General features: G+C 38.9%; 1 protein-coding gene across 2 annotated transcripts in view; it reads right to left on the minus strand.

Moving 5' to 3' along the window:
- Nucleotides 1-1,158: 1,158 nt before the first annotated feature.
- Nucleotides 1,159-15,655, minus strand: part of LOC128660657 (ropporin-1-like protein) — a 230,393-nt gene continuing 215,896 nt past the window's right edge. For both annotated transcript variants that reach the window (XM_053714591.1, XM_053714590.1), the window contains exons 5-6: nt 7,874-8,049; nt 1,159-4,129 (exon numbers count right to left, since the gene is read on the minus strand). In XM_053714591.1, the coding sequence (XP_053570566.1) occupies nt 4,063-4,129; nt 7,874-8,049 (243 nt within the window). In that variant the 3' untranslated portion in view covers nt 1,159-4,062. The remainder of the gene's footprint in view (nt 4,130-7,873; nt 8,050-15,655) is intronic.

Raw genomic sequence — 15,655 nt, forward strand, 5'->3', positions numbered from 1 at the left:
TCCTTTTGTAAATAGATAAAACTTAAATGAGTGTGTTCTCTTCAGAAGCTGCAACACTATCAGTTATGTCTAGGAAATTTTATTAAGTATAATTTCTATTTTCTCTTGAGCTTGTTTCAAAGCTATGGGTCCTTTATGTCAAAGTTTACCTCCACAGTAATCTCTGTAACTATTTTAAAAGTTATAAGATTATTCCAGATTTGTAGAATTCAAATAAATTTGGGATTTATGTAATGTCCATTTGTCCAGATATAGATAACCAATGAAATAAAGTTTGATTGAGCTGCAACATGCATTAGATTTTTTTGCATGCAATCAATGTTTCTTGTAAGTAAGTTGCTAAACAAAAAATGTTTCTTCACAGTAGGCTAAATTGTATCGCTTTATGTGTTGGTAACCATTGAATTAATTTTTAAGATAGGCATGATAGTTCTGTCAAAGAAATTTTAAAGGGTTGTGTAAAAATAGCTATTTTGATTGGCTAAAATAAAACCTTACATTTCAATGGTGTTGCAATAAAAGCCGAAAATTAGAGGTGATTGACAGTCCTGACGAGGCCCCTGTTTCACTCAGCATTATGGGGCGAAACGCGCGTCGACCTTTCTAAAAAGCAGCTATCATTGCACCTGTGAAACAAGCAGTTGGCCTGAGCCTGCCCGGGAAATTCAAATCCTAACTGAAGAAGCAAGCCTGGATCTTGCGGTAATCAAGTGGTTCCTACAAACCGCCTGGATACGGTTTATGCACAGAGGCAAAGAATTCACCTGCAAGTTTGTGTCCCCAGTGAGCAGGGAGACGCGGTTGTGAGAGGTGAGACAAGGATGTCGGAGGCTCATGTCCCGGTCCGGTTGCTATTAGCCCTGTGACTTTGTTTTCTCGGATGTTGCTGCGATATTCACACACAGGTCTATTTCATTATTTCTGTTTTTCACCACTGAGATATGATTTATCTGCTATCAAGCTGTACAAGTCTCCAGTTTTAGTTAACATTAGAGGACGCTTTTACCTCGGTTAACATAAATCACTGAACATATGTTCGCAAAATGGTTCATTCAGTTGGATTACAAAGTTGATACATATTGTTACTAATTGAAACATCTGATTTCCTCTATCAAGGACTTATATGGTCTGTAAAAAGGACTTTATTTTCACTTCATCTTAGAGGAATCTTTATGAATGTTTATTCAAGTACAATTGTCAGTTGGAAATTTATAAATTGTGTGTTTCCAACCTTTGCTTGCTGCATATGTTTTTATACATCTGTGATGACTTATCAATATGTTTGATATGCTTTATTTACAATCCACTGCAGTGGTGTATTCTAGAGATAATAAGTCATTTCTAGCTGTTTATTTTGTGGTAGCAATTTTTTGCAATAAACTGTTTGCATGTGTTTAAGTCTGTGCATGTGCAGTTCATTTTTTGGATTCTATGCTGTTCTGCAGTCTTACATATCTAAGAAATTGGATTAAATGGGTTATAAAATTGAGTGCTGAAATCCCCTACTTTAGCTATGGTATCTCATATAGCTCTACCATTTTCTCTTATCTATAAAGTACTGGATTAAATAAATTTTTGAGGGGTCTGCACCACGTCTGATTTCAGCTGACCCTGAGTCATTCGATGTACACATACATAATTTTATCAGAGTAAAAATTCCTGTGTCTTTGTATAAAGATAGGTTCTGTTTTTTTTGTTTTTCTTCCACAATTTTTGAATTTATATATATATATATATATATATATATATATATATATATACACACACACACATTTTAATATGTCTTGTATGTCCTTTACAATTTTTTAAAAAGGTACCATGGGCACTGAGAATTTTTAGAAGATTATTGCTAATTTGTGCTCACACTTTGCACAAGTTTAAGCACCCAGGAGCTTTGGTCTTATGCTCCTAAATCCAAACTGCCTTCCTGGTATCTATGAGGTGTACAGTTCCTTTACATGCTGGTTTGTACAATGTTCTGCACAGACAACCATTTGATAGGCAGTGTTAAAGGGACATAAAACCCAGAATTAGAACATACACTTTTAAACATCTTTCCAATGTACTTCTATTATCTAATCTTCTTTGTTTTCTTGTTATCCTTTGTTGAAAAGCAGGAAGGTAAGTTCAGGAGCGTGCATGTGGCTGTAGCACTATATGACAGCAGTTTTGCAACAATGTTATACATTAGCAAGAGCACTAGATGGCAGCACTATTTCCTGTCATGCAGTGATTCAGGCATGTGCACGCTACATTTACTGATATCTCTTCAACAAACAATAACATAAGAATGAGGCTAATTTGATAAAATAAGTTTATTGGAAGCTTTTTTTTTAAATTATATTCTCTCTATCAAAAAAATGTTTTGGATTTCATGTCCCTTTAAGTATGGAGCAGTTTATCATAAGGTAAATTAAGGAATCATGCGCCTCCCAAACATAAGTAATCATCGGAGATGGTGTGTGTGCTCTTGGTGCAAAGTGAAGGGTAAAGCTCTGAGTATGTTACTGGAGGCAAGAAGGGTAAATCATTGCAGTATGTGTTCTAATGGAAACCTGAAGGTTAAATCCTTAACGGGACAGAAAAGTTAAAAATAAACTTCCATGATTCAGATAGAGCATGCAATTTTAAACAAGTTACCAATGTACTTATATTATCAAATTTGCTTTGTATTTTATTGGTATTCTTTGTTGAAGACTTAGGGGTAGATTTATTAAGCAGCGAATGCTGCAATCTACCTCCGAAGTTTCCGGCTCGCAGGAAACTTAAGTTAAGAAGAAGCAGTCGTAAGATTGTTGTTTCTTAACTTCTCCGCCACCTCTGAGGCGGCAGACTGCAATCATCCCTATCAGATACGATCAGGATGATTGACACCCCCTGCTAGTGGCCAATTGACCGCAAATATGCAGGGGGCGGCATTGCACAAGCATTTCACCAGAAATGCTTGTGCAATGTTAAATGCGTATGTTGTCGGCATTTAGCAATGTCCGCCCGCCATATGATAAATCAGCCCCTAAATCTAGGTAGGCTGCAGTGTTTGTAACAATGTATAATATGGTTATAAACAATGTTGCAAACACTGTTGCCAGATGGCTAAGGACACATGCATGCTCCTGAGCTCACCTAGGATTTAACAAAGGATATCAAGAGAACTAAGTAAAATTGATAATATAAGTAAATTCAAAAGTTGTTTAAAATGTCATGTTCTACCCAATCTAAGTTTAATTTTGACTTTACTGTCCCTTTAGAGCATGTGTGTTACTGCCAATAATGGAGTTAAATGGACATTAAACTGCTGGGTACAACTACAATAGCATATTTACTAATCACCATGCTCCTCTTGTGCCTGCCGCTCTCTTCAAAGTGGTTCTTTTATTGTGACTGCTTAGAAGTGCTGTTCGTTTAAGCTCTGCATCTTCACACTGAGCGGCGCATCTTGAAGCTAAAGTATTCTTGCACTCTGTGTCCAGTGATATTGTTATCTTTTTAACAAGCCGTATTGTGCACTTGGTTAACGAGTGGTTGCTCTATATTATCCCTGAGGGTTTTTTCATTTGTTATGTAACTTTTAAACAATTAAAGAAAAAAAAATCAATGCAAACATATAAAGCTTCTGCTTTTTGTTGTACAAACTGACCTAAGTGCAAGGTAAAAAAAATAGTAACATTACTGATCTGTGAAACTGATGAAACCATCTGTGTCTAATAAGAAAGTTGTTCAAAGATGTAGAAATAAATAAAATATCTTTAAAATGATCTGCAATCTAATACGGGTTTTCTATCTAGCCACCATTGTTTCTGAGGGTTGCAGTCAGATCAGCTGTTTAATGTGGCAAAATAGCCGTCAAAATATACAAATGATCTGACTGTACAACTAGCACCGATATATAAATATGTATACTAGTAACATTTTGATAAATCTATTCTGTTTTACTGTTTAACAATACAAATCATTCAAAGATATGTAACTGTAAAAGAAATGCAAAACAAAGAAAAAAAATCTGTATTTCCAGACATTATTTTTTGCCTTTACTCGTGCTCTTGAGATTAAACGCTCTCAGTTTTAAGACAATGGTGGGCAGGCTGTATTTAAAAAGTTTCTTGGCTGGATCATTCCATCTTGTTTTTCACTGCAATGAGATAAAAAAAGGATATTCTATTAGGGAACTAATTTTACTTGTCTTGTTCCTAGTGATAAGCAGAAACAATGTAATATGTAACACTAACAACCACAAACAAATATAAATAACTAGTCCTAAAGCCTGTGTACACGGGCCAATTTTTTTAAATACTGCGGTTCCAACCCTTGATCCCTCTCTCTCCCCCTCTCTTTTGCGCGCTCTCTCTCCCCCCACTTTTGCGTTCTCTCTCTTCCCCCTCTTTTGCTCTCTCCCCCCTCTCTTTTGCTCTCTCTCCCCCCCTCTTTTGCTCTCTCCCCCCCTCTCTTTTGCTCTCTCTCTCCCCCCTCTTTTGCTCTCTCTCCTCTTTTTTTTTTGCTCTCTCTCTCCCCCTCTCTCTTTTGCTCTCGCTCTCTCCCTCTCTTTTGCTCCCTCTCCCCCTCTCTTTTGCTCTCTCTCCACCTCCCTTTTGCTCTCTCCCCCCTCTTTTGCTCGCTCTCTCTTCCCCTCTCTTTTGCTCTCCCCCCCTCTTTTGAACTCTCTCTCTCCCCCTCTCTTTTGCTCTCTCTCTCCCCCCCTCTTTTGCTCTCTCTCTCCCCATCTCTTTTGTTCTCTCCCCCACTCTTTTGCTCTCTCCCCCCTCTCTTTTGCGCTCTCTGCCCCCTCTTTTGCTCCCCCCCCCCTCTTTTGCTCTCTCTCTCTCTCTCTCCCCCCCTCTTTTGCTCTCTCTCCCCCCTCTTTTGCTCTCTCTCTCCCTCCTCTTTTGCTCTCTCTCTCCCTCTCTATCTCCCCTCTCTTTTGCTCTTTCACTCCTCTCTTTTGGTCTCTCCCCCCTCCTCTCTCCCCTCTGTTTTGCTCTCCCCTCTGTTTTTCTCTCTTACTTGACCATGCCGAAGCCACCACGGCTGCTCCCATCGGCCATGCCCTTCACACGCGCTCCCGTCTGACCACGCCCCCTCGTCACACCACGCCCGACCACACCCAATTACGGAAAGCCCGGTCACGCCCCCATCGCAGCACGCCCGGCCACACCCCCACCAGGCAGCTTCCACAGTGCGCACTCCCCTACTGCTCAAGGCCAGGTATGTTTGTCCTTGTGCAATCTCTACTGTGCATGACTGCATCTGACAAACATACCTGGCCTTTTATTATATAGGATAGTGTTATAAAATATAAACAAGGGTGAATAATGTGACAAACACAAATGAAAATCTGCAATTTTTATGAAATGGTTATATTCAAGTATTGTTGGTCCTATAATTCCTTATTCTGCCAAGTAGTTTAATGTTACTGTCTCCACCCCCAATATACTGTTCCATAGTATTTATTTTTAACTTGGTACTCTCTGATTTTGCCTAAATCTCCATTTTGCATTTGTTGTCTATGATACTGCAATTAAAGGGACACTGAACCCAAAAATTTTCTTTTGTGATTCAGATAGAGCATGCAATTTTAAGCAACTTTCTAATTTACTCCTATTATCAATGTTTCTTCTTTCTCTTGCTATCTTTATATGAAAAAGAAGGCACCTAAGCGTTTTTCTTGGTTCAGAACTCTGGACAGCAGTTTTTGATTTGTGGATGAATTTATCCACCAATCAGCAAGGGCAACCTAGGTTGTTCACCAAAAATGGGCCGGCATCTAAACTTACATTCTTGCATTTCAAATAAAGATACCAAGAGAATAAAGAACATTTGATAATAGGAGTAAATTAGAAAGTTGCTTAAAATGTCATGCTCAATCTGAATCACAAAAGAAAAAATTTGGGTACAGTGTCCCTTTAACTGATTAAGTAGAATGAGCTGACTGGCCTATACATGTAACATTAGTTTTGGGGAGACAATAGCTAAAGGAACTATTCCCATTATTAACAGAGTAGAATAATTATACACAAAATTATTAAGATCTGTACAGATTTTAAACAAAAAGCAAACTATGACACAAATATCTTCTCACCTCACTCCTTTTGCAACAGGTCCATCTTTTATGTCTTTACCTCAGTTCCTTTTTATGACCAACAGGTATTTCTAAAAATCTCTGTCTTTTCCCTACATCACACTACAAAACACTCTCAATACTACAAATCTATATCCCCCATCTCCTCTCATTACCATACTGCTTGATATCCTTTGTTGAAAAGAATACCTAACTAGTCACAGGAGCAGCAATGCACTACTGGGAGCTAGCTACTGATTTGCAATTGCACATATATGCAATGTGTTCAAATAGGTTCCAATAGTGCAATAATGCACCTTCAACCAAGGATACCAAGAGAATTAAGCAAATTTGATAAAATAAGTAAATTGGAATGCTCTATCTGAATCATGAAAAAAAAATGTAATAATTCACAGAGTGTATGCAAATCATGTTTGTAATATACATTGTTGTAAAAACTGCTGCCATATAGCAATTTATGGCATGCACACAATCCTGAGATTACCTAGGTTTGCTCTTCAACAAAGGAAACCAAAATAACAAAGTAAATCTGATATAAGTAAATTGGAAAGTATTTTCATTTAAATTGCATACTCTATCTGAATCAAGAAAGTTTAATTTAATTTTGAATTTTATTTCCCTTTATCTGCTGTTTAAATCTTCCTAATATATTATATATATATTGATTGGAGTAGCCGTATTAGTCCAGAGATTTTGAAATCAAAATAACAAGAGTATTGCATTGAGCAATGATACTTTTTTATTGGACTAACTATACATTTATAAGTTGACAAGCTTTCGGAAGAGTTCCTTCCTTTATCAAGTCTAAAGCAATACTGACCAATTCAATGGTATTTTTTTTTAAGATATAATCTGTAAATTCCATTGAATTGGTCAGTATTGCTTCAGACTTGATAAAGGAACTCTTCCGAAAGCTTGTCAACTTATAAATGTATAGTTAGTCCAATAAAAAAGTATCATTGCTCAATGCAATACTCTTGTTATTTTGAGATATTGAGATATATATATATATATATATATATATATATAACAACATTTTAAATTAGGGGGAGATAAAAGGCGAGTTTAAAATCCTCCACTACGCACAAAATATAGAAAAAATAACTCATTGTGTAGTTCATTAACAAATCTAGACAGGCCCAGAGGCTTGTTTTCCCACAGAAAACCTCTGAATTACATTGTTTCCAATACAGCAAAGGATTCTGGGTAAGATATGCAAATAATGAGTTATTTTTTCTATATTTTGTGCATAGTGGAGGATTTTAAACTCGCCTTTTATCTCCCCCTAATTTAAAATGTTGTTTTATTCTGCCCGGAATCAACTTCACCCAGCAGTGATTCTAACCTTCTCCCAGCTGATGAGTGGCAAAAACCACGAAACAGTCTGTCCTGGGATGGTTATAAATCACTGCACTAACCCTAGCTAAGTTTATAAGCTGTGTGAACATCGATACTTTGGTATAAAGGGAACCTGCTGAAAAGCAGACTGAAGTAAAAAGGTGTGTCATTGTGTACTTAATTTGCATATCTTACCCAGAATCCTTTGCTGCATTGGAAACAATGTAATTCAGAGGTTTTCTGTGGGAAAACAAGCCTCTGGGCCTGTCTAGATTTGTTAATGAACTACACAATGAGTTATTTATATATATATATATATATATATATATATATATATATATATATATATATATATATATATATATATATACACACACATACACACACACACACACACACAAACATACGTGCAGTCTAATCAGAAAATAATTTCCACTTGTGTTTTTGCCATGTTATACTCACGCCTCTGCTTGAAGAGCGAAGAGAGCATCTTCTACTTTTGATTGTGATATTTCTCCATCAATCTTTGCCAGGTATTTATAAAGGTTGCTGAATGTCTCAAATGGAATGCGAGCAGCGCCACCTTCTGGATCATCAGTAAGGATTTCACAGACATGTTTCAGAGTGACTTGTATACTCTGTACATATACACAAAAGGATTGTGAGCAACATACAAACTGTAATGATAACTTAGTCAACTATACGTGATGTGACCAGTTCTAAACAATACACCAAACAGATAAACCCTTCTTTGTTTTTTGTTGCAAAGGTTCATGAACATCATATATCCACAACAACTGAAGAAATCATGTATCTTCTATATATAAGAATTGTATTCCAACATTAGTCAACCCACTGGAAACCTGCTTTTAGTAATCTATTATGTTTTGCAAGATGACTAAAATATTATTTTGACAACTTAGATCAGATTATTTGATGACATTCAAGACCTTGGTGAGGCTTTTGAATTTGTAATGAGGTTTTAAAAGTTTCTGAAGCTTCAAGTATGGAAATATGTTGAATTCTCAACGCTCACAATATGTTTAATATTAGGAATTTTACAAAAGTATTAGATATAACTGACATTATTTTCTGAACCAAGGTAATCACACAGAGAGTTTTAAATTATTTAAACAAATATATATATTTTTTCAATTCATAATATGACTTTGCTCATCTATAGTGTCATCGGGAGGAAATGAAAAAAACATGTCAAACTACAGTGTGAAGGGGACAGCTCTGATATAAAGTATCAACAGTACACACTACTCACTTTCACTACACATATTGAATATTTTAAGACTATATTATGCCTAACACTAACTTCTGTAGCAGGTTCTCTTAGACTAGCTTCTGCAACATGCAAGGTTCCAGATCATGCATTATATTTAAAGGGACATAATACTAAATAATTTGAAAGCGATGCAGCATAGCTGTAAAAAGTTGACCAGAAAATATCACCTGCACCTCTCTATGTAAAAATGAAAGATATTTTACCTCAAATGCTCTGTGAACAGTTATCAGTCATTTACTGTCAGTTGCATGTTGAAAAAAGGAGAAAAAACAACAGCCAATCAGCTTTATCAGTGCTGATGTCATACTTTGCTTTAAAGTGATTACACTAAAATTTCAGTAAAATCTCATTAGATTTCATAGTAAACTTCCTTAAACTGAGGAAAATAACATGAATATACATGCACATGCCAGACGCACGCTCCCTTGCAAGTCCTGGGACTAGCATCCTGATTAGCTGCTTAAATTCCCTTTACAATGGGATGTGGCTACTGAGGAAATTTTGAGGTAAAATGTCTTCCTTTTTTACATAGAGATGTTCAGGTGATATTTTCTAGTCAGCTTTTTACAGTTATGCTGCATCACTTTCAAGTGCTTCAACATTTGGATATTATATTCCTTTAAGGTTTGCTCTGTTGCAACATCATGCAAAGTGCTACAAAAATTAAATTAAAAAAAAAGTAATTTCTTTATTCTTTGTTGCATCTACAAAAGCGTATTTTAAAATGTATTACAGTTTGTTATAAAAACAGAATTTATGCTTACCTGATAAATTACTTTCTCCAACGGTGTGTCCGGTCCACGGCGTCATCCTTACTTGTGGGATATTCTCTTCCCCAACAGGAAATGGCAAAGAGTCCCAGCAAAGCTGGTCACATGATCCCTCCTAGGCTCCGCCCACCCCAGTCATTCGACCGACGGACAGGAGGAAATATATATAGGAGAAACCATATGGTACCGTGGTGACTGTAGTTAGAGAAAATAATTCATCAGACCTGATTAAAAAACCAGGGCGGGCCGTGGACCGGACACACCGTTGGAGAAAGTAATTTATCAGGTAAGCATAAATTCTGTTTTCTCCAACATTGGTGTGTCCGGTCCACGGCGTCATCCTTACTTGTGGGAACCAATACCAAAGCTTTAGGACACGGATGAAGGGAGGGAGCAAATCAGGTCACCTAAACGGAAGGCACCACAGCTTGTAAAACCTTTCTCCCAAAAATAGCCTCTGAAGAAGCAAAAGTATCAAATTTGTAAAATTTGGCAAAAGTGTGCAGTGAAGACCAAGTCGCTGCCTTACATATCTGGTCAACAGAAGCCTCGTTCTTAAAGGCCCATGTGGAAGCCACAGCCCTAGTGGAGTGAGCTGTGATTCTTTCAGGAGGCTGCCGTCCGGCAGTCTCATAAGCCAATCGGATAATGCTTTTAAGCCAAAAGGAAAGAGAGGTAGAAGTCGCTTTTAGACCTCTCCTTTTACCAGAATAAACAACAAACAAGGAAGATGTTTGTCTGAAATCTTTAGTAGCCTCTAAATAGAACTTTAGAGCACGGACAACGTCCAAATTGTGTAACAAACGTTCCTTCTTTGAAACTGGATTCGGACACAAAGAAGGTACAACTATCTCCTGGTTAATATTTTTGTTAGAAACAACTTTAGGAAGAAAACCAGGCTTAGTACGCAAAACCACCTTATCTGCATGGAACACCAGATAAGGAGGAGATCACTGCAGAGCAGATAACTCTGAAACTCTTCTAGCAGAAGAAATTGCAACCAAAAACAAAACTTTCCAAGATAGTAACTTAATATCTATGGAATGTAAGGGTTCAAACGGAACCCCTTGAAGAACTGAAAGAACTAGATTTAGACTCCAGGGAGGAGTCAAAGGTCTGTAAACAGGCTTGATCCTAACCAGAGCCTGAACAAAAGCTTGAACATCTGGCACAGCTGCCAGTCTTTTGTGTAGTAAGACCGATAAAGCAGAGATCTGTCCCTTTAGAGAACTTGCAGATAATCCTTTCTCCAAACCTTCTTGAAGAAAGGAGAGAATCTTAGGAATTTTTATCTTATTCCATGGGAATCCTTTGGATTCACACCAACAGATATATTTTTTTCCATATTTTATGGTAAATTTTTCTAGTTACAGGTTTTCTGGCCTGAACCAGAGTATCTATCACCGAATCTGAAAACCCACGCTTTGATAGAATCAAGCGTTCAATCTCCAAGCCGTCAGTTGGAGGGAGACCAGATTTGGGTGTTCGAATGGACCTTAAACAAGAAGGTCCTGTCTCAAAGGTAGCTTCCATAGTGGAGCCGATGACATATTCACCAGGTCTGCATACCAAGTCCTGCGTGGCCACGCAGGAGCTATCAAGATCACCGAGGCCCTCTCCTGATTGATCCTGGCTATCAGCCTGGGAATGAGAGGAAACGGTGGGAATACGTAAGCTAGGTTGAAAGTCCAAGGTGCTACTAGTGCATCTACTAGAGTCGCCTTGGGATCCCTGGATCTGGACCCGTAGCAAGGAACCTTGAAGTTCTGACGAGACGCCATCAGATCCATGTCTGGAATGCCCCATAATTGAGTTATTTGGGCAAAGATTTCCGGATGGAGTTCCCACTCCCCCGGATGAAATGTCTGACGACTCAGAAAATCCGCTTCCCAATTTTCCACTCCTGGGATGTGGATCGCAGACAAGTGGCAGGAGTGATCCTCCGCCCATTGAATTATTTTGGTCACTTCTTTCATCGCCAGGGAACTCTTTGTTCCCCCTTGATGATTGATATAAGCAACAGTCGTCATGTTGTCTGATTGGAACCTTATGAATTTGGCCTTTGCTAGTTGAGGCCAAGCTCTGAGAGCATTGAATATCGCTCTCAGTTCCAGAATGTTTATCGGGAGAAGAGACTCCTCCCGAGACCATAGACCCTGAGCTTTCAGGGATTCCCAGACCGCACCCCAGCCCACTAAACTGGCGTCGGTCGTGACAATGACCCACTCTGGCCTGCGGAAGCTCATTCCCTGAGACAGATGGTCCAGGGTCAGCCACCAACGGAGTGAATCTCTGGTCTTTTGATCTACTTGAATCATTGGAGACAAGTCTGTATAATCCCCATTCCACTGTTTGAGCATGCACAGTTGTAATGGTCTTAGATGAATTCGTGCAAAGGGAACTATGTCCATTGTTGCAACCATCAATCCTATTACTTCCATGCACTGCGCTATGGAAGGACGAGGAACAGAATGAAGCACTTGACAAGAGCTTAGAAGTTTTGATTTTCTGACCTCTGTCAGAAAAATCCTCATTTCTAAGGAATCTATTATAGTTCCCAAGAAGGGAACTCTTGTTGACGGGGACAGAGAACACTTTTCTTTGTTCACCTTCCATCCGTGAGATGTGAGAAAGGCTAGAACGATGTCCGTATGAGCCTTTGCCTTTGACAGGGACGACGCTTGTAATAAAATGTCCAAATAAGGTACTACTGCAATGCCCCTTGGTCTTAGAACCGCTAGAAGGGACCCTAGCACCTTTGTGAAAATCCTTGGAGCAGTGGCTAATCCGAATGGAAGAGCCACAAACTGGTAATGTTTGTCCAGAAAAGCGAACCTTAGGAACTGATGATGTTCCTTGTGGATAGGGATATGTAGGTACGCATCCTTTAGATCCACGGTAGTCATAAATTGACTTTCCTGGATGGTGGGTAGAATCGTTCGAATGGTTTCCATTTTGAACGATGGTACCCTGAGAAATTTGTTTAGGATCTTCAAATCCAAAATTGGTCTGAACGTTCCCTCTTTTTTGGGAACTACGAACAGATTGGAATAAAATCCCATTCCTTGTTCCTTTATTGGAACTGGGTGTATCACTCCCATCTTTAACAGGTCTTCTACACAATGTAAGAATGCCTGTCTCTTTATTTGGTTTGAGGATAAGTGAGACTTGTGGAACCTTCCCCTTGGGGGTAGTTCCTTGAATTCCAGGAGATAACCTTGAGAAACTATTTCTAGCGCCCAAGGATCCTGAACATCTCTTGCCCAAGCCTGAGCAAAGAAAGAAAGTCTGCCCCCCACCAGATCCGGTCCCGGATCGGGGGCTACTCCTTCATGCTGTTTTGTTAGCAGTGGCAGGCTTCTTGGCCTGCTTACCCTTGTTCCAGCCTTGCATTGGTTTCCAGGCTGGTTTGGGTTGTGAGGCATTACCCTCTTGCTTAGAGGATGCAGAATTAGAGGCTGGTCCATTTCTGCGAAAGGGACGAAAATTAGGTTTATTTTTAGCCTTAAAAGACCTATCCTGTGGAAGGGCGTGGCCCTTTCCCCCAGTGATGTCTGAAATAATCTCTTTCAAATCAGGTCCAAATAAAGTTTTACCTTTGAAAGGAATGTTAAGCAATTTTGTCTTGGATGACACATCCGCTGACCAAGACTTTAGCCAAAGCGCTCTGCGCGCCACGATAGCAAACCCTGAATTTTTCGCCGCTAATTTTGCTAATTGCAAAGCGGCATCTAAAATAAAAGAGTTAGCCAATTTAAGTGCGTGAACTCTGTCCATAACCTCCTCATATGGAGTTTCTCTACTGAGCGACTTTTCTAGTTCCTCGAACCAGAACCACGCTGCCGTAGTGACAGGAACAATGCATGAAATTGGTTGTAGAAGGTAACCTTGCTGTACAAAAATCTTTTTAAGCAAACCTTCCAATTTTTTATCCATAGGATCTTTGAAAGCACAACTATCTTCGATAGGAATAGTAGTGCGTTTGTTTAGAGTAGAAACTGCCCCCTCGACCTTGGGGACTGTCTGCCATAAGTCCTTTCTGGGGTCGACCATAGGAAATAATTTCTTAAATATAGGGGGAGGAACAAAAGGTATGCCGGGCTTTTCCCACTCTTTATTTACTATGTCCGCCACCCGCTTGGGTATAAGAAAAGCGTCGGGGGGCACCGGAACCTCTAGGAACCTGTCCATCTTGCATAATTTCTCTGGAATGACCAAATTGTCACAATCATCCAGAGTAGATAACACCTCCTTAAGCAGTACGCAGAGATGTTCTAATTTAAATTTAAATGTCACAACATCAGGTTCAGCTTGATGAGAAATTTTTCCTGAATCTGAAATTTCTCCCTCAGACAAAACCTCCCTCATGGCCCCTTCAGATTGGTGTGAGGGTATGACAGAACAATTACCATCAGCGTCCTCTTGCTCTTCAGTGTTTAAAACAGAGCAATCGCGCTTTCTCTGATAAGTAGGCATTTTGGATAAAAGATTTGCTATGGAGTTATCCATTACAGCCGTTAATTGTTGCATGGTAATAAGTATTGGCGCACTAGATGTACTAGGGGCCTCCTGCATGGGCAAAACTGGTGTAGACACAGTAGGAGATGATGTACTATCATGTTTACTCCCCTCATTTGAGGAATCATCTTGGGCAATATCATTATTTGTGGCAGTACTGTCCTTACTTTGTTTGGACGCTATGGCACAATTATCACATAAATTTAAATGGGTTGACACATTGGCTTTCATACATATAGAACATAGCTTATCTGAAGGTACAGACATGTTAAACAGGCTTAAACTTGTCAACAAAGCACAAAAAACGTTTTAAAATAAAACCGTTACTGTCACTTTAAATTTCAAACAGAAAACACTTTATTACTGAATATGTGAAAAAGTATGAAGGAATTGTTCAAAAATTACCAAAATTTCACCACAGTGTCTTAAAGCCTTAAAAGTATTGCACACCAAATTTCAGAGCTTTAACCCTTAAAATAACGGAACCGGAGCCGTTTTTCAATTTAACCCCTATACAGTCCCAGATATAGTCTTTGCTAAGACCCAAACAAGCCCTGAGGGGAATACGATACCAAATGACGCCTTCTAAAAGCTTTTTCAGAGATTCTTAGATCCTCACACATGCATCTGCATGCCCTGCTCTCAAAAAACAACTGCGCATTAATGGCGCGAAAATGAGGCTGAGTCTATGACTAGAAAGGCCCCCTGACTGAAAAAGGTGTCCAATACAGTGCCTGCCGTTTTATAAACGTTCCCCAAGATTATAAATGCCAATTATTAGCCTAAATCTGAATAATATGCACAAATAAAGCAATCGATTTAGCCCATAAAAATGTCTACCAGTTTTTTAGCCCATAATAAGCCCTTTATTCTGTTTGTTTTTGACTAAGAAAATGACTTACCGGTCCCCATGAGGGGAAATGACAGCCTTCCAGCATTACACAGTCTTGTTAGAAATATGGCTAGTCATACCTTAAGCAGAAAAAGTCTGCTAACTGTTTCCCCCAACTGAAGTTACTTCATCTCAACAGTCCTATGTGGAAACAGCAACCGATTTTAGTTACTGTCTGCTAAAATCATCTTCCTCTTACAAACAGAAATCTTCATCCTTTTCTGTTTCAGAGTAAATAGTACATACCAGCACTATTTTAAAATAAAAAACACTTGATAGAAGAATAAAAACTACATTTAAACACCAAAAAACTCTTAACCATCTCCGTGGAGATGTTGCCTGTGCAACGGCAAAGAGAATGACTGGGGTGGGCGGAGCCTAGGAGGGATCATGTGACCAGCTTTGCTGGGACTCTTTGCCATTTCCTGTTGGGGAAGAGAATATCCCACAAGTAAGGATGACGCCGTGGACCGGACACACCAATGTTGGAGAAATCTATGTTCCTGTACTGAGAAAAAAACAAAACATTTTTGTCTTTATGTTCATCTTCCACTACAAAAAGTAGTGGAAGATTGGTTAACCAGCTAGTGAGCAATCAGGCCTTAAAGGACCAGTAAATACAGTAGATTTGCATAATCAACAAAGGCATTGTAACACGATAATACAATAGCACTAAGGGGCATATTTATCAAGCTCCGATTGGCCGCAAATCTGTAGGGGGCGGCATTGCACCAGCAGTTCACCAGAACTGCTGCCGCAATAATAAATGT

Source organism: Bombina bombina, chromosome 5 (assembly GCF_027579735.1).
Source record: "Bombina bombina isolate aBomBom1 chromosome 5, aBomBom1.pri, whole genome shotgun sequence".
NCBI classification, from domain to species: Eukaryota; Metazoa; Chordata; class Amphibia; order Anura; family Bombinatoridae; genus Bombina; species Bombina bombina.